Here is a 19,552-nt window from a genome sequence, read left to right as displayed (position 1 = left end):
AAATATTAATATTTCAGTTATAATATAATTAAAAATTATAATTATAATATATTATATTATATCATCATTATTATATTATATTAAACAAATATATTATAATTAATATATTATATAACCATAATATGTGTAATACACTATAATATATAATAATATTAGAATTATAAGATTATATTAATATTTAATTATGTTTCTTACACTTAAACAGGTTGGAGAAGAAAAGAATGGGTCTAAGTGCAATTTCCTAACTTTTGGGGTCTTTTTTGCAAAAATCCTCAAAAAATATCTCTTTTTGGCTTCTTGTACAAGCTTGGCCGGCCACCTCTCTAAACAAATAGCATGATCTCAGCCTTCTATCCAAAAAGTCACTTTTAATCTCAACCATTGATCATTTAATAATTATCCTATTTTCGTTCGGCTTAATTTTCTGTCCAGTGCGTGTTTTATCTATGTTTCTCAGACAGTTGGTCAACTTAGTCAACTTTGACAATTCTTGACTAACTTTTTGAGAGTGACGTTTTGGTCGACTCTTGGTCAAACAAACTTTGACTCGGTCCACTTAAATCAGTCGAAACCCCAATTTTCTCAGTTCGACCTTCCGAACCCATCTTTCATCCGTTTTTCGTTCTGATTATTTCTAAAACTCTAGAATTGATGTTTTTAAATTCTTTTTCACTTCTTAACTTTAATGGTATGTTTACCTACACGTAATCGGAATGAGCATGAATCGGAGTGGGTAGGATTCGGAGCGAGGAATCAGAGTCAAAATAAGCTGTTTACTTAGTGATAGGATTCAGAATCGGAGTCATTCTAAATCTCATTCATACGTTTACTTACACCCAGAATCAGAATGAAAAAGTGTAAAAGTACTAATATACCCTTTAAATCAATTTGATATTTTCAATTTAAAAAAATATAATGTACTTATTATATTAAAATTAATCATAATTAAAATATTTTGTCTAATAATTGGGTACTAAAATAATAAATATAAATTGTGCAACTATTTAAAATATAAAAATAAATTTTAAATAAATTTGAAATAAAATAAATTAAAATAAAAAATAGTGTTAACAAATAAAATATATTATTAATTTATTAAAAATAAAGTACATATTTATTATATTAAAGTTAACAATAATTATGCTAATATTATAATATTAGGCAAATAAAATAATAAATATATGTTGCATTTATTATTTTTTGAATTTTATTTTGAATTGTGTATTTATAAGTAAAATAAGGGTATAATAGTAAATTAATATTAATATTAGGAATGAGAGTCTCAATCCCAAGGGGGGGCATGGGAGTGCCAATCCCATTCCTCAATCCCAAATTTAAGTGGGGTCCACCAATCTCACTCTCATTTCAGGATAAAAAAGAGCAAGCAAACATGGAATTGACTCCCATTCCCCACTCCTATTCTTCAATCCTGATAAGTAAACATGCCATAAGATTCATGTGTTGGCCCACTTGTGAGTTTAACACAGTATTCTGCACATACTTTCTTATTGCAGTTTGAAAGTCGATAACAATATCTTACCTAATTTAAATTTTTAATTGCTTACTTGATGTCATCTTGCTTACATAAGTAAGGTTTAGTAGACACTTGGTAATCACCCAGTGATGTTCTATTCTTATAGCTATTCCTATTACTTTATACTGACTTTTGGAAATTTACCTAGTTGACAGAAAATTTCAGTTCCCGACTTTGTCAACTCCTGAACTCATATTGCATCTGAATTTCTTTACTGAAACACTACCCCTTTAATTTACTTTTATCTGTTTAGAAATTAAGGGTTTTCTCTTTAAATGTCAGAGCGTTTCTCTATACAATGCTAACATTATACTGCACTAAGAGATTCCTAAGATTAGGATTCTCCAACTGTATATGCACTGAGAATTCTTCCGCCTTAATTGCGGTAAGAATTTATCAACTGAATTTACTTGTTCTTAAAATATGAACTAATCATAAAACATGCTACAGAATTTAGGAATACTGATATTAATTCAATAAATCCTCCGGTCACAAAATATGACAGTATATTACTGAGAAAAGTCATTGACTTAAATAAATAAATTTACATTATTTAATTTTAGAATTTTCTCGGTCATTACACAATGCTCATTGTTTTAGGCTGTATCTTTTTCACTTGTCTTTGGCTGGCCTATATTCTGTGTTTAAGACATTGTTCACAGAGTTACAGGTACTGTTATTAACCTTTACTCATATATTTTTATTATATATTATTGGTATCAAATGTATTGATTTTCTTTGCTACTGTTACTTCCTGTTGTTTATTACAGTGCTTAAAAAACATGCATTTGTTGTTATGATTATTTTTTTTCTGTTTTATTGTTCTATACTTATGATATATTGATTTCTTATTAATTTCTTCTATAGTCACATAGATATATATGTGCCTTTTTTCAACACATTTTATCTTTATTTGCTTCTGACGCGTGGCAATGATGATTATAGTCAATTTTGGCTTCTTCAATCCCATTTAATCTGCCATCGCCCAGCTAAGAGGACAGACAAAAATCTTCCAAATATATTTTCAACAAAGAGGAGCACAAATGACTGCAGTTGTTTCAAAAATATTTAATGACACTGAACCTGCAATAACACTACCACAAATACCAACCACCACTGCACCAACAACAAGGTACAACATATCCTCTAATTTAAATCAATTATACATAAAAAAAAACATTTATTACTTCGAATGGACATTTAAATAATATTTTACCATTTCAGGCCCTGCTCAGAAATAACAACATCAACTCTAGTCTCGATTCACCCACAGACACCAGACCCAAAAAAATCTACTACAAGGTAAAATCTATTTACCAATTTACATTATTTATCAATACAAAAAATAACTTTCATCATTTTAAACACAAATTTTAACAACCTTTTATTATTTCAGTTCCCAACCAAAAGAAGCAGAGCACTCCAAAAAACGCTCAAGAACCGTGTAATATAACTACTTTTAAATAAAAATATTTCAGATTTCCTCAATGATAATTGCTATTTTTTCTCAAAATTTGTCTTGCAGCTAAAAAAATCCTGCAAAAAAAAAAAAAAAAACAAGGACAAACCGTCAACAACATTGCAAACAACTTTTTACAACAATATTATGTAAATATGTACATATAAATTAACTATATACTATAAACATTATCACTTTCCTATCACTTCCATGTATAATATAAAATTATGTATATATAAACTAATTATGTACTATAAACATGACCACTTCTCTCCGTCACTTCCCTGTATAATATAAAACAATCGCCAGCCGCAATGCGCAGGCATATAGCTAGTATTTTTTATATATTAAAGGTATTTTGAACTGCTTTAAAAAATTAGGGGTACTTTAAATAGAATACATAATTCGGGATAATTATGAAAATAATCCAAAAAAAAAAAAAAGCTTACTGTTACTAACTCAGAAACGACAGCAGCAAAATGAAGACGACAACAAGTATGAAAACGACAGATTGAAAGAAACAACTTGAACTTGAATAGACGACTGTATCCACAAGATTAACAACATATTAAGGAAATTGACACCAGACTGAGAGCTGACAGGATACTTCAACGACATAAAAACCTCACACGACATAAGATTAACAAAAGACAACATCTTTAAACTGGAAACAGACAAAATATATATATATATATATATAATGATTGGAAACTAAGAAATGACGATTGCAATAAGATGAAACAAATAAGGAAAAGTCAAAAATCGACCCAAAAAGGGTAACACAAGGAAAAGGACAATTGTTAAGGAATTTAGAAACGACCAGACACCAAAACACCATCGAACATGAAAAACGACGTAAAAAACTAGTAAGGCATGAAACTTGACAAACGACTACACCAGCAACGAAATTTGGAAACGACATGAAACTGTAAAGCCAACTAGATATTTGAAAAAAAAAGGAAAAAAAAAAAAGAAACTGTAAAGCCAATAAGATAATTAAAAAAAAAAAAGAAGAAGAAGAAGAAAAAAAGAAAACGGTAGCAAACTGAGAAACGACATAATCCTCAAAACGATAAAACACTGAAAACGACATGAAAAGTAAAGGCGAAATGAAAAAGGAAAACGACGAAAATTTTATGAGACGACAATTTGACGAGAACGACTGGTAACATGATAGACGACAGAAAGGAAAAACGTTAACAAATTGAAATTGAGATACAACAGATCTCTAAAACGACAACAAGCATGAAAGACTAGACAGAAAGCGAGAACATATTTGGGAGGGACAAATTCTATGGAGGACAATAAGATTTTGAATACGATATGCAACGTGAAAAACAAATTTTTTTTTTTTTTTTAAAAAAAGGAAGGAAACTTCAATAAACGAATGAAAAAAGAAAAGGGCATTTCAAAACAACATAAATCTTTACAGAGGGCATGAAAACCAGATTTAGAAAATCCTGAAAACGACAACAAAACCTAATGCTAAAGGAAACCTAATGCCTCACGAAAAAATAAATCCATCACGTCACGCAATTCTTTTGCACTGATGATTCATGCTAAAAGGAAAGCTTCAAGAATCAACTCCCAGCTTTTAGAAGTCATCGCTTAAACGATAAATTCTTATTAATCGATAAATGAATTGTAACATTAAAGAATTAAAAAAAGGAATTACAAGAATGTTACTTCCATGTAATGCACTTTGCAGGTCACATCCTACATAAATTAAAACAGCCGGCACAGAGAAGCAGGTAATGAAAACAAGTGCTTCTCGGTGAGTGAGTCAGTAAACTGCAGAGGTTACAGTTTTAACTCAATTTATGGCCGAAATAAGACGACTACTTGCCGACGCGCGTCTCTAGCGGCTTGATTTATCATTTTGGGTAGAGTTTGTGGGGCTTGAAATACCAGTAGTCTCGAGGTTGGCATTTGCAGGACAGACAGAAGCAAATTGACAGACCCGACATTTCCACCGCTCTTCTTCGGGAGTGAACCTTGCTTCGCGCTCTCCTCGCCAGAACTCAAGACTACCATTAATTTGTTTCTTGAGCCAATCCGAGTCATGTGTGAATTGATCTTCACCGAGCACTGAATTATCTTGTTGGCATTCATACCTGTTTGGAAAGAACGATGTGCAGTTATAAACATCTCTCAAGAAAGAATTGCGCAAGTTGGAGTCATGGTTTGCTATAGCCAACATGTAGACGTCAAATAAGCAAAATGCATTTACTAACTCTCTGCCCTGATAATGTGATTCAGGATTCGTATCAGAACTTATGAAGTTAAACAAATTCCAAGAATCTGTAACAACATTTTTTAGTATTTGGTAGGGAATCTTCACACATAAATTAGCAATCCAACCTACAAAATGGTATTTGACTTTTACCTTAATAACAGCTGATCTTGAGCAGGGGGAAGCATGCTACATGTATTTTTGTAGTACCTCACCATATCCTCAAGGGTCTGTTTAATTAAGATGAAATAGGGAAACTATAATCACTTGCATTTTCAAGTAAAAAATATAGTTACCAAAAAAAAAACAAAACAAAAAACCTCGTACTTATATGTATTGAAAACTGATAAGGCTGATAAACCGTTGCTTAAACAGGTTTATATTAGGAAAGGGAAGAAGGAGTGACGTGGAGTTAAGAGTGTCGTTAGTAGTTAGTTAGCTGAGTTTTTGTACATTGTGGGGGGGGGTACCATAGGGGGGTTGTCGTGAGTAAGGACGAGAGGGAAATAAATAGGCCAGTGGTGGGATTAGAAAGGTAGGAAATTACTGGAGTCTGTTTGGGAAGTCTTGGCTGAAGCTGAGCAAGGGAAGAGAGAGAGTGTCGATAGTTAGTCTGTAAATTCGTTTGGTTCATCAATAAAGATTACATTTTTCATTCTTCTTGATTCGTTTCTGTGGGAACACTACTCTGTTCTATCATTTTGGTATCCGAGCATTGATTCTGGCTAAAATGGCGGCTAGGAAAACTGATGAAAGGTTCGAACTGGTGGAAAAAGAGATCAAGGAAGTTAGGGTTTCCATGGAAAAAGGAATTGGCGATATGGAGAAAGGGCTCGGGGAGGTTAGGGTGGAATTATCACAGAATAGGTCGGATCTGTCCGAGATTCGCCGGTTAATGGAGGAACAGGTGAAACTTCTGTCGGCATCAACGTCGGCGCCGGAGAAGACGGTCGCTCAAACGGCTACAACCGAGGTGGATCTCGGAGTGAATCGCGCCGGAGAAGGCTGCGAGGTGAATCGCACAGGTGAACGCGGAGCTAATCGCACCGGAGAATACCGCGAGGCGAATCGCGATGGAGATCGCGCAGTGATTCGCGCCGGGGAAGTTCGTGAGGCGAACCGTGCCGGCGATCACGTGGAAATACGCGCCGGAGAGGAAAGGTCGATTAACCCTAGGGTGTCGCAGAATGTGCTGTGTCCAGTGGGAGACTCTGGTTGGCGTGAGCAAGGCGTAGATCGGGCGGCGGATTTAAGGATTCCACGGAATCCTAGTCGCGATGGGAGGGAGGATTGGCGCGGGCTGGCTAGGGGGGCTCCTTTGGGTACCCAAGGGAAAAATTGGAATGGGCATCATGGTGAGGGGCGTGGATTTTTCGTGGAAGGGGAGTCCATGGAGTTCGATGAACGGCGGAATGGGACAGGCGGCCTTGTTCACCGAGGAGTGGAAAGGGGAAGGAACCCTATCGTTGGAGAACGTTATAGAGAAGGCTAGGAGGGCAGAGGCGTCTTGGAGGAGTTGCCGGTAAATGAGGATTGGGCGGCCCTTCGTCGGCGACAGGTGGAGTGTCCCATCTTTGGCGGAGATGATCCCGATGGCTGGTTATTCTGTATGGAGCAGTTTTTCTCCATAAATCATTGCTCGGAAAGGGAAAAACTCATTACCTCGGGAATTTCTTTGGAGGGAGATGCCATGTCTTGGTTCTAATGGCAGAATGGCCGCAGACCTTTCCATAACTGGTCGGAGTTTAGGGCTGCAACGTTTTCGTTCTTTGCAGGAGGGCAATCTTTGCGAGAGGTTTTTGGCGATACGGCAAGTAGGAACGGTGGCCGAATATCGCAGGCAATTTGAAGTTTCAGCAGCAATTGCCCCACTAAGGGATGTGCCGGAGGAGGTCTTGGAAGGAATTTTCGTAAATGGGCTAAGGCACAGATTCGGGTTGAAGTGAGGCTCTTGAAACCGGTGGGGTTAGGGGAAATCATGGAGATTGCTTAGAGAATTGAAGAAAAAAATGATTTGCTGCGTCGTGAAACAAGGTTTTCCCGACCACAATTCCATAGTGCTCAGAGGGCTGAGTTTTCACCAACTATTGTTAGGACGGTGCCGGTGGTGGAACGACCACAGCGGAGCCCTGCTGCGATGGAGAAAACAGCAACTCAAAGATGGGATTTTCCATTTCATAAGTTGTCGGATTCTGAGTTGCAGGAGAAGAGAGATAAGGGGTTGTGTTTTAGGTGCGATGAGAAGTTCACCTTTGGTCATCGTTGTAAGAAGAAGGAGCTTCAGATAATGCTCGTTAGCGATGAGGATGCAGCCCAATGCGGATGACCCAGTTTTGCCAAGTTCGGAATGGGAGGAGGGGCAACCGGAACTCATCGAGTTGTCTTTGAATTCAGTGGTAGGACTCTCGACGCTAAAGACTATGAAGCTTCGAGGCACAATTGCTCGGCAAGAGGTAATAGTTCTAATTGATTCATTGAGTCTTGTGGAGAGGTTGTTGATTCCGATTGCACCCACTGCGGGTTTTGGGGTACAACTAGGAACGGGAGAATCGGTTAAAGGAAGAGGCATTTGTAGGGAGGTAGCATTGAAATTAGCACATTTGACCATAGTGGAAAATTTTTTGCCGCTGGAATTGGGGGGAGTGGATGTTATTTTGGGCATGCAATGGTTAGAAACATTGGGTGGGGTGCATGTGAATTGGAAGTCTCAGGTTATGAAATTCAGGGTGAGAGGAGAAGCGGTTACCTTGAGGGGAGACTTGAGTCTTTCCACCACGATGATTTCCCTTAAGGCCATGGTTAGGACCATTAAGCATGAGGGCCATGGCATCTATTTAGAATTGAGTGCTTTGGATGCCAACAAGGAACCAGATTTGGGTGCAATGGGGGAATTGGATAAGCAATTTCAAGGGCAGATTAGTAAGGTCTTGCAGCGCCATTCGAGGGTTTTACACGTGCCGGAGGGGCTTCCTCCCCAAAGAATGCGTGATCATCGCATTATCCTTCAAGAGGGGACCGCTCCTATTAGTATCCGACCTTATAAGTATCCTCATTTCCAAAAGAATGAGATTGAGAAATTGGTAAGGGAGATGCTTTCAGCGGGTATCATACAGCCGAGTAGCAGTCCATTTTCAAGTCCAGTTCTTTTAGTTAAAAAAAAGATGGTAGTTGGCATTTTTGTGTTGACTACCGGACACTTAACAAGGCTACAGTTCCCGACAAGTTTCCCATTCCAGTTATAGAAGAACTTTTGGACAATTGTGTGGGGCCACCATCTCTACTAAACTGGATTTAAAATCCGGTTACCATCAAATTCGGATGTGCAAGGAAGATATTCCAAAAACGGCTTTCTGAACGCATGATGGTCACTACGAATTTTTGGTTATTCCCTTTGGGTTAACCAACGCCCTGGCCACTTTCCAATCTCTCATGAATGAGGTATTGAAACCTTTTTTGCGAAAATTTGTGTTGGTATTTTTTTATGACATTTTGGTTTATAGTAGAACTCTTGAGCACCATGTCAACCATTTGGATGTAGTTTTGTCCGCTTTAGAGGACAACCACTTATATGTGAACCAAAAGAAGTGCATTTTTGCTAGTAGTAAATTGGAATATTTGGGCCACATGGTGTCTGGAAAGGGGGTTTCGGCTAATACTAGTAAGATTCAAGCAATGCTAGATTGGCCCACCCCACGTTCTATCAAGGAGCCGCAGGGTTTTCTGGGGTTGACCGGGTATTATCGGCGCTTTGTGTCGGGGTATGGGCACCTTGCTTGGCCGTTGACGCAGCAACTAAAGAAGGACAATTTTCATTGGACTAGGGAAGCGGAGGACGCCTTTCGGGAATTGAAGCTGGCCATGACCACAGTTTTAGTTTTGGCACTGCCGGATTTTTCCCAGCCATTCGTCGTGGAATCGGATGCGTCGGGGTTTGGGATTGGCGCGGTCCTGATGCAACATCAGCGACCCATTGCCTATTTCAGTCAAGTGTTGTCATCTCGCGCGCGTACAAAATCTGTTTATGAGCGCGAGCTCATGGCAGTGGTCCTCGCCATTCAGAAATGACGCCATTATTTATTGGGGCGCCATTTCATTGTGCGTACGGACCAAAGGAGCCTTAAGTTTTTGCTGGAGCAGAGACTAATCAGTGAGGACCACCAGAAATGGTTATGTAAGTTGTTGGGTTACGATTTTGAGATTCAGTACAAGCCGGGATCTGAAAATCGGGTGGCTGATGGGGCTGAGATTTGTCAACAAATTCAACAGGACCCCCGGCTGGCTTCGATTCGGGCTGCTCTCTGTGCTCAATCCGCAACGGTGAAGGGGTTTTCCTTGTACAATGGCATGTTCCTGTACAAGGGAGGGGTTGTCCTACCCCGGCAGTCTCCTCTCATACCGGTCCTCTTGGCAGAGTTTCATGGCAGCAAGATTAGGGGGCATTCGGGAATCTTAAAGACATTTAAAAGGTTGTCTTCGGAATTTTTTTGGTATGGCATGAAATGAGATGTAGTATCCCTGGTGGCCGCTTGTCAAGTTTGTCAACTAAACAAGGCTTCCACCTTGTCTCCAGGGGGATTATTGCAGCCTTTGCCTCTTCCGAATCAGGTATGGGATGATATCTCCATAGATTTTGTGGAAGGTCTTCCAAAATCGGCAGGGAATGACTCTATTTTAGTGATTGTTGACTGGCTGAGTAAGTATGCCCACTTTTTGGCTCTCTGTCATCCTTTTTCTGCGAAGTCGGTGGCTGCTATGTTCGTTAAGGAGGTGGTTCGGCTCCATGGGTTCCCTTGGACTATTGTCTCCGACCGTGACAAAGTTTTCCTCAGTCATTTCTGGACAGAGCTTTTTAAATTGCAGGGAACTTCTTTACATCACAGTACGGCTTACCATCCTCAATCGGACGGCCAAACGGAGGTGGATAATAGATGCTTGGAAGCTTATTTACGTTGTTTTGTCTCAGGGAAACCTACCCACTTTGGTTTTCTCATCTTGCTTGGGCCGAATATTGGTATAATACGAGCTTCCATGTGTCCGCGGGAATGACTCCTTTTCGGGCTTTGTATGGTCGTGATCTACCCAAATTATTACGTTTTGAGTTAGGCTCTACAGCTAATTCTTTGTTAGAGCAGCAAATGCAATCACGGGATGCTATTTTGGATGAGCTTCAGGCACATTTGTTGCAGGCACAACAATCTATGAAATGGCAAGCGGATCTTAAGCGTAGGGATGTGTCTTTCGAGGTGGGGGACTTGGTGTTTCTAAAACTCAGGCCATATCGCCATCGTTCCTTAGCCAAGTTCTCCAATGAGAAACTCTCTCCTCGGTTCTATGGTCCCTATAAGGTGATCACGCGTGTCGGCTCCGTGGCGTATCGTTTGCAACTACCCGCGGCTGCTAAAATTCAACCGATTTTCCATGTTTCGCAACTAAAGAAGGCCATTGGCCTGTCTATGCCGGCTCAAGAGGTTCCGCGTAGTCTAACCGAAGACATGGAGTTACGCGTCGAACCGGAGAGGCTGCTAGCCACTCGTTTTTCCCCGGTGACTGGGCAATTGGAGGCTTTGCTTCAGTGGTGTCACTTGCCGGACTTTAAGGCTTCTTGGGAACTTTTCGATGTCATTCAACAACAGTTTCCTGAATTTCACCTTGAGGACAAGGTGACTTTTTTGGGGGGCGGAGTAGTTGATAAGGCTGATAAACCGTTGCTTAGACAGGTTTATATTAGGAAAGGGAAGAAGGAGTGATGTGGAGTTAGGAGTGTCGTTAGTAGTTAGTTAGCTGAGTTTTTGTATATTGCGGGGGGGTACAGGGGGGTTGTCGTGAGTAAGGACGAGAAGGAAATAAATAGGTCAGAGGTGGGATTAGAAAGGTAGGAAATTACTGGAGTCTGTTTGGGAAGTCTTGGCTGAAGCTGAGCAAGGGAAGAGAGAGAGTGTCGATAGTTAGTCTGTAAATTCGTTTGGTTCATCAATAAAGATTACATTTTTCATTCTTCTTGATTCGTTTCTGTGGGAACACTACTCTGTTCTATCAAAAACCTCAAGAAGAGAGAATCTTTTACCTTTGCAGGGAACCCCAAGAGGGCAGTTCTCTTAACAATGTCTTCAGATAAGATAGCATAGGGAATCAAGGAGAAATAGTCAAAGAATTTTTTGGTGGGGAAATTATCAGCGATTAAATTGTCCCACATATGCTTGTAAAACATTAATTGAAGCCTGCAAAAGAAGACATGCGTCATGACTATTATAGTGCATTTCATCATCAACCGAAACAAAAAAAGTTAAACCAATAGCACAAATACCTTCCATTTCGTCGTTGTGGTTCGGAAGGAAGCGTAGGTCGAACACGAGTCTTCGTGTCAACTAGTATCGGGTTTCTTTCAGTTTCTGTTCCGGGCATTCGAATCTCATCAATCACTCCCACCATCCATATACCTTCCATACAAGTTATTCTGATATCATAAGCAAGTAGACCTTATCAGTAAAGGAAAAGGTGAAAGCTAGCTCTTTTACAGTTCGAATCAAAAGGACTAACTTACAAATGTTGGAAACTTACAGTGGTAGCTCACGAGTCAATCCGTCAGACAATAATTGATTCACACCAGTTATAAAATTTAAAAGCTTCAAAGCCCATCTATCTTCATCTGATTCCACACGAATTTTGACTTTCTTTACAACCTGGAAAGAAATTAAAATCAAGATCCTGTAAGCATATGAGTCACTATCTGAAATGTGCTAGACAAAATGGATATACATTGAAAGACGTAACAAAACAAGAATTAAAAACCAAATTTGTCCAGTAAATGTTTATGCAGCAAAGGTAGAAATGGAACCATTTAAACGCTACAAATTACAATAATTCTGAAATTCACGCAAAAGAAAGAAGTTTCATCTATAAAATTGCAAAGTCAGGATTCCAAAAATGTACCTCTTCCTCAAGTTCTGCATGGCGAGCAATACCAATTTTCATAGCCCTACTGACTTTTCGGTTGCCTAGGAGAATAAACTCCATTCGTTTTTCGCACCATTCCTGTTGTTAAGACGAAAGTAATTAAGGGGCGTTTAGTAGATGGATCCAGAATCATAATTCTGAATCTTGGTTTATAATCAGTGTTTATTTACAGTGATTTTGAATCATGATTATGAATCAGTGTTTGGTTTGGATGATTCTGAATCATAATTCAAACTCTGATGTGATGTTTTAAACTAGCTCAAATCATGATTCTAAAACCACCATTCCTCTTGATTCAAGTGATTCAAACCCTTGATTCTTAATCATGGTTTCATAATCATGTTTTGAACCTAAAATCATGAATTGTAGTTCTGATTTTAAAATCATGATTAGAATCACCCTAGTTTAAATCCTCGTACCAAAGAATAGACCTAAATCACATTTGGAGATTTTCACATAAAAGTAAAGAAAAATCAAATAAACATTTAGAAGACAAAAGACTCGTGTTTTCCTACAGAAAATTTGTGAAACGTCACAAACAACACAATAACAAGATGCCTAACTTCCCATATTAACATATCCAAAGACCAAAACCAATCTTATGACCTTCAAAGCGACAGCCAGATGTAATAAACGACAAAAAATCATAAACACAACCGGAAGCAAAATATGAACAACAAAAAACCGAACCCAATTGGAAATCTTAAAGAAAAAGAGAAAACCCAGAAAATTAAATCACCGTGGATGTCATATCAGTGGCGGACAAGCCCCTGTTCTTCCTAAACCGAAGCAAGTACGAATCGGGCAAGCGGGTCTTCTTCCGGGCAGTCCTGAAATCCTCCATATCCGGTTGCTCTTTGGAAGCCGGAAAGCCTCTCTTCGAGAGAGCGGTGATGGAATGCACGGACCTCACGTTGTTGTGGAAGTGAGAGTGAGAGGACGCGAGACATGAGCGAGCGACGGCCATTGCCATCGCAGCTTCAAGCAGCGCCATCTCTTCCTCGCTCACGATCTCGATGGGGATTTCGGGAACGCTTCTGCTAAAGTTATTGTTGTTGTCGCTGGTCGGGGCAGACCCAGAGTCCGATTCGGAGGCTGACTCGCTCATCTTGGACGACCCGGTGAAGAAATGTGACCGTTGGAATCGCCACGCTTCGAGAGCAAGTCATTCTTCTGCCTCTCCGGATTTCTTGTTGTTGTTTTTTTTTTTTTTTGGGAAAAAAAAATTTGGGATTGTTTCGTGTGTTGCTACTCACATGGGAATGTAAAAGGTCCGTGTTTCTCGCTCTTATCCTCTTCTATTTTCTATTTTTACTTTTGCACTACTTTTTAAAAATAATAATAATAATAAATAACGATCAATTTAATTTCGCATGATATTTGAATTTAGATTTTTTTTTTCTCTGAAATGTGTTATCTTTTTTTTTTCTGAAAAAAGGTTTAAACTAATCTATTTATTTTTATTTACATATATTTTTTTTGGAGAATCTATTTATTTTGTATCTTTTACTCGTTTATTGGTATTAGATTTAAAAAAAAAAAAAAAAAAAAAAAAAAAAAAAAAAACCTAGCCGTACCTATTTGATTCCATCGATTTCTCAATTGGCTATTTTTTCAGGTGGCTCCACAAAATTTTGCAGGGGGCTTTGGGTTGCTTTGATTAAAAGTGATGAAAGATTATTGTGGTGTGAGTGATCAGATGAAAGCATAAACAAATATGTTTTCTGCAACGCCAAGTAAGCTCACAATTCACATGGTTCCTTCATTTGCAAGATAAGCGGACTTAGAGCCAATTTGATACATGAATTCAAATCAGGATTCTAACCAGAATTTTTAATTAAATTTTTTATAAGAAAAAAATACTATAACAAAATCAAAACTATAAATCTACAATACAAGAGACCATACCAAACATACACTAAGACAGCCATTCAAAACGTGTGGTTTTCGTGCTCTACCCGCATCTTCTTTTTTTTTTTTTTTTTTTGACCCCTTGGTCTTCTATGTTTTCGGCTTTTCCCCAATGCTCACAATATTGACGAAAATGCTACTAAGTTCGCTTGTAGCGAAATGGCTTAAAACAACTTAGCTTAGGCATGTAAGTAACAGGCTTCGAACGGATTTTTAAACAGGACAAATCTCTTATAATATATAGATTGAGACTTTGATTTCTTATTACTAGAATTTAAATTTAGTATTCAGATTTTAATTTATTTTTATAGAATATTAATAATTACATTGTTGAATTTTCTAATTAAGTTAATGAAATTTTCTTTGAGATTTAAAAATGTTGTAAGCATTTTTTAGACTTTAAAGAAAAAATAAGTAAATAAATAGGGTATGAGGTATGTAGATAGTTTCTCTATTAGGAATTTTTCGATCCCAATCTCCTCAACTCCGCATTAAATTAGGTAGATAGGAGGTGGGTATAGGGGTGGGGAAAATATACCCACCCCACCCCACCTCCGTCCCTTTATCCTTCTTAAATAAAAAAATTACTTAAAATTAAGAAAAAAATCTGATAAGACATGCATTTTTATTTAATTTATAAAAATTATTTTAGAACGAGTTTTAAACGCGCATAATAATTTTTAAAAATGTATTTAGTAATTTTATTAAGAGATTATTTTTAATGTAAAAAAAACTCATTAATGTCTCTCTTTTTCTCTCTCTCTGTGCTCGAGAGATGAGAAAACGAAAATAAAAAATGAAAAATGACTAAAAATCATTTTTTATTTCTCTATCATTTTACACTAAATAAAACATTTTTATTTCTGTTTTTTATCTTTATTGCGTCAAACGTCATTTTGAAAACGTTTTTATTTTTTCTTTCTCGAAAAATGTAAAAAATAAAAACGGTATCAATTTTAAACACGGTCGTTATCTTTAACTGTTAGATTAATTTTTTAATATTTACGTGTCAAAATTAACAACGCGCCAAACCGTTTTTACTCCGGATAAGACTACTCCAACAATTTAAACACAGTTTTCACCGGTGGAACGAAAATAGCTCACTCGACTATAAATGCAAACGCAGTAGGATAATGTTTTCATACCTTGACGTTGAATCCTCATAAGTATTCTCATTGCATGATAAAATATTGTTGAAAATGTTATTAGACAATTAAAACAAAACTCCTGTTGGCAAATGACATAGTGAATATGAAGAAAAGGCTGCCCGTAGCACAACCACGCCAGAGCATTTTTTTGTCGCACGTGGAGAGAGATAAGAAAGTTGATTATTATAGAGGTAGCGATATTCAACCAAAAGACTAGTATATATTATAGTGTCATGGAGCGATCGGATATCTGGTTTGAAATCCCAACTGTCTTAACCAAAACCCGCCAGCAAACCCCCGCTCTCTGCATGAGCCACACGCGTCTCTCTCCTTTCTCTTCATAAACCCCACATCTTCCACGCACCAACACTCAAAACAAAAGAAAAAGAACAAAAAAAAATAATGGGAAGAAGAAGAAGCAGCAGGAGCAGAGCATTGAGCCTTCTGGTTCTGGGCCTTTTGCTGTGCCATGGATTGCTGGGAATGGCGGTGGGCTACGATGAAGAAGAGGAGGATTGGAGGAGGGAAAGGGAAAGGGAAGAAAAGAGGAGGGAAAGGGAGGAGGAAAGAGGAGAGGATTTTGAGCCCTTCTTGTTGAAGGACTCAAAGCATGTGGTGAAGACTGATGCAGGGGAAATGAGAGTGGTGAAGAGTTTCGGTGGTAGATTTGTGCAAGGTCCCATGAGAATTGGGTTTATCATGATGGAGCCCAAGACACTTTTCGTCCCTCAGTATCTTGACTCCAGTTTGATCATCTTCATTCGCAGAGGTATAATATATGTGTGTGTGTAAATATATATGGGCGTATATGTTTTGGTTAATAATTTTGCCTGATTTTGTCGGTTCTTGGCTGCAGGAGAAGCAAAATTGGGGTTTATATACAAGGACCAACTAGCTGAGAGAAGATTGAAGATCGGAGATGTGTATAGGATTCCAGCTGGGTCAGCATTTTACTTGGTCAACACAGGGGAAGGCCAGAGACTTCATATTATTTGTAGCATTGACACTTCTGAGAGTTTGACCTTTGGATCTTTTCAGGTAAGATGGTTTTAACTGTCACATCACATTAGAATCTTATCGGATTAATAATTTTAACTGAACTTGATGAAGATCTCATAGTTAAAAACTGTATCTATCTGTATTTTTATTTTTTGTGCTCGATTAAAGAATTCGCTTCTTTTTATACTCAAACAAATTGTTTTTCTTTTTTGATATTCATTTGTGTTTTTACAGTCTTTCTTTGTTGGTGGAGGAATCAACCCAACATCTGTACTTTCTGGATTCGACTCTGAAATACTCGAGAACGCATTCAACGTAAGCAACCAAACTATTATCAGCTGCAGATTCTTGTTCTGTACAAGTTTTTTTTTTCTGTATTTTTTTTTCTTTCAATACAATGTCGTTTTACAGGTTACACATGCAGAACTGAAGGAGTTCTTGACCAGCCAGCAAGAAGGTCCAATAGTATACATCTCAGACTCTCGCTCACCGAAACTTTGGTCGAAGTTTCTGGAGCTGAAAGAGAGTGAGAAGCTGGAACACCTGAAGAAAATGGTGGGCTTTGATGATGAAGAAGAAGAAGAAGAATATTCTGGTGGTGAGAAAAAAGAAGAAGAAATTTGGTCGTGGAGAAAGTTGTTGGGTTCAGTGTTCTCTAACAGAGAGAAGAGACCTGAAGACGTTAAGGGCAAAGGAAAGTCTCCCGACTCTTACAACCTATACGACAGAAAACCAGACTTCAAAAATAACTACGGTTGGAGTGTTGCCTTGGACGAGACTTCTTATTCCCCACTCAGAAAATCTGGCTTTGGCGTGTACCTTGTCAATCTCACCGCGGTAACCATAATTCATTCTTCCTATTTTGCATCACAGATTTAGTAGACTGACAATCAGTTTCGAATTAATTAAATTTAGCCCCAAGTACAATGTTTCTTATATTAGGCAATATTAGTCCACATATATCATGTTTTACTGCTACAAAAATTTGTTTTGTTTCAAGTTTTGTTTTTGTTTTTGGTGTCTTTTTTTTTATTACAAAAAGAAAACCGTCACATTTTTCGGATTAGTCTCTGCTTTGGACACAATATAGACCAAATATGTTTGAAGGCTTGAATTCAAACGTGATGTTCCTCTAGTTCACACCATTTGTAACTAGGATAATTTGCTTAAAGCGTTATGTATTAATTAAAGTGTAAATGTTAGTAAATGGGTACTAATAATGTATATTTATAACTTATCATTTATAGATTTTAACTTTGGTTCACAGGGATCAATGATGGCCCCACACATAAATCCAAGAGCAACAGAGTTCGGAATAGTGTTAAGAGGGTCAGGGAACATACAAATCGTGTATCCAAACGGGTCTCTAGCGATGAACACCGACGTGAAAGAAGGCGACGTGTTCTGGGTTCCGAGGTACTTCCCGTTCTGCCAGATCGCGTCACGGACCGGGCCAATGGAGTTCTTTGGGTTCTCGACCTCGGCCCGCAAGAACCGGCCCCAGTTCCTGGTGGGGGCCAGCTCCATCCTCCGGTCCATGAGGGGCCCAGAGCTCGCCGCCGCTTTCGGCTTGACTGAGGACAGGCTTCGCAACATCACCGACGCCCAGCGTGAAGCTGTCATCTTGCCGTCGCCAATGGCAGCGCCGCCGATCCAGGCGGAGAAGATTCCTGAGCTTATTAAAACCTTTGGGAGTGATCTTTGATTGTGGGATTCGTGTTTAGAAATAAGCTTTTCTTTTCTTTGGTTTTGTTCTTTGTTCTTTTTTATTTATTCTGTGTAGGGTTCTCGTTTTTTTTTTTTTTTTTTTTTTTTTTTTTGGAGTTGTCATCTGTGTGTTCAGAGTTTGTTAATGAACACTGTTTGTACTTGTATCAGTGTGAATAAGATCAACTTCTGTGTAGTATTTGTCCCCTTTTTGTGTTCTCCATTGTCACGGCGATTCACAGTTGTTTTTTGAAGTGTTTGGAGTGTAGTTTTTGAGTTAAATTTGAGTTTTGAATGTAATTTTTGAGTAAAATTTGAGTTATAACTTGAGTTGAGTTGAAGTTGTAGGCTTTGTTCATTTCACGGATTCGAGTTTTTAGTTTTAAGTTTTTACAGTAAAAAGCTTTCAGAAAATATTACATCAATTTTTTCTGCTACAGTAAAAAGCTCTCAGAAAGTGTCACATCTCAACTCGAATCTGCGAAATCTCAACTCGAATATGCGAAGTGAACGAGGCCGTAACTTGAATAAAATTGAGTCAAGTTGAATAAAGTTAAAATTTAAAAGAATGTAAACTTGAATAAAGTTGAAACTCGAGTTTTTTTTTTGAGTTTTTTAGACAAAAGAACATGCCCTTAATTTTTAAGTGGACGTTAGTTTATGAGTTAAAATTATTCTTATTTTATGTGTGTTTTTTATGAGGGAAAAATATTATAAAAATTTATGAATTATGATACAAAATGAATACAGAAAATAAACATCCCCTAGAGTTTATTTAGTTCTAACAATTCAAACTTTTTTTCTATTATAACTGTATAAATTCAAACTAAGAGTTTATTTAGTTCTAACTTTTTTTCTATTATAACTGTATAAATTTAAACTATTATTTAGATATGTAAATAAAGGTAAATAAATTATAATTTGAATTAAGAATAAAATTTAAACTATTTTTGAATAAAATGTTAAAAATTGTTATTAGAATTCTGTAACAAATCTTATAAAATCTTATTGTAAATGATATTGAAAATATGCAATATAAGTGGGGATTTGTTTCTCTTTTCATTACAAACACATTATGAAAAAACCACACAAAGAGATTATATAATCTTCTTAATCAGAATTAAAATAAATAAGTTAAGATATTTTTAAGATTGAAATTAAAGAGAGAGAAAAAATAGAATTGGGAACTATTTGACTGTTAACAACAATTTATGCCATGTTTGTTTCACAACTCAAACTGTTGGTTAAGATTCAAATCTTAGTTCAGAATTTAAATTGGTGTTTGGGAGAGGAAAATTGATGGACAATTTAAACCATTAACAATGGTTCAAACCATTGATTTTTAGATTTCATCACCCCTTAAATTTTGTGTAAAAAATTTGCCATAAAATATAACATATAGAAAATATGGCACAACAAAAAGCATTCCATTGGAGAGTGTTTTTTGCACTCAAATGTTAAATTTGTAATTAGCACATTAATTATATCATTGCATTATAGATGCTCTAAGAATAACATATGAGAAATTGGACATTTATTACTATTGGTTGAAATGTTTACTTTTTCATGTAATTATTGTAACTTTTGAATTTTTTAATTATTTTAAA

The 19,552-nt window shown here is 37.3% G+C and overlaps 2 protein-coding genes across 2 annotated transcripts; one reads left to right on the top strand and one right to left on the bottom strand.

Annotated features, from left to right (window-relative positions):
* Positions 1–4,680: 4,680 nt before the first annotated feature.
* LOC21397553 (exonuclease V, chloroplastic) lies at positions 4,681–13,391 on the bottom strand. Its single transcript, XM_010105825.2, has 7 exons — positions 12,920–13,391; positions 12,157–12,258; positions 11,785–11,906; positions 11,531–11,680; positions 11,291–11,444; positions 5,380–5,456; positions 4,681–5,107 (listed from the first exon to the last, which is right to left on the bottom strand). The coding sequence occupies exons 1-7, from the start codon at positions 13,286–13,288 to the stop codon at positions 4,852–4,854; spliced, it is 1,230 nt and encodes a 409-aa protein (XP_010104127.2). The 5' UTR covers positions 13,289–13,391; the 3' UTR covers positions 4,681–4,851.
* A 2,124-nt stretch (positions 13,392–15,515) lies between these two features.
* LOC21397552 (vicilin-like seed storage protein At2g28490) lies at positions 15,516–18,026 on the top strand. Its single transcript, XM_010105824.2, has 5 exons — positions 15,516–16,008; positions 16,096–16,277; positions 16,473–16,553; positions 16,650–17,075; positions 17,506–18,026. The coding sequence occupies exons 1-5, from the start codon at positions 15,642–15,644 to the stop codon at positions 17,941–17,943; spliced, it is 1,494 nt and encodes a 497-aa protein (XP_010104126.1). The 5' UTR covers positions 15,516–15,641; the 3' UTR covers positions 17,944–18,026.
* Positions 18,027–19,552: the final 1,526 nt, after the last annotated feature.

The sequence above is a fragment of the Morus notabilis genome, unplaced genomic scaffold (genome assembly GCF_000414095.1).
Source record: "Morus notabilis unplaced genomic scaffold, ASM41409v2 Scaffold710, whole genome shotgun sequence".
Lineage (NCBI taxonomy): Eukaryota > Viridiplantae > Streptophyta > Magnoliopsida > Rosales > Moraceae > Morus > Morus notabilis.
The sequence above is the reverse complement of the archived record's forward strand: the minus strand, read 5'-3'. Positions and strand labels throughout refer to the sequence as shown.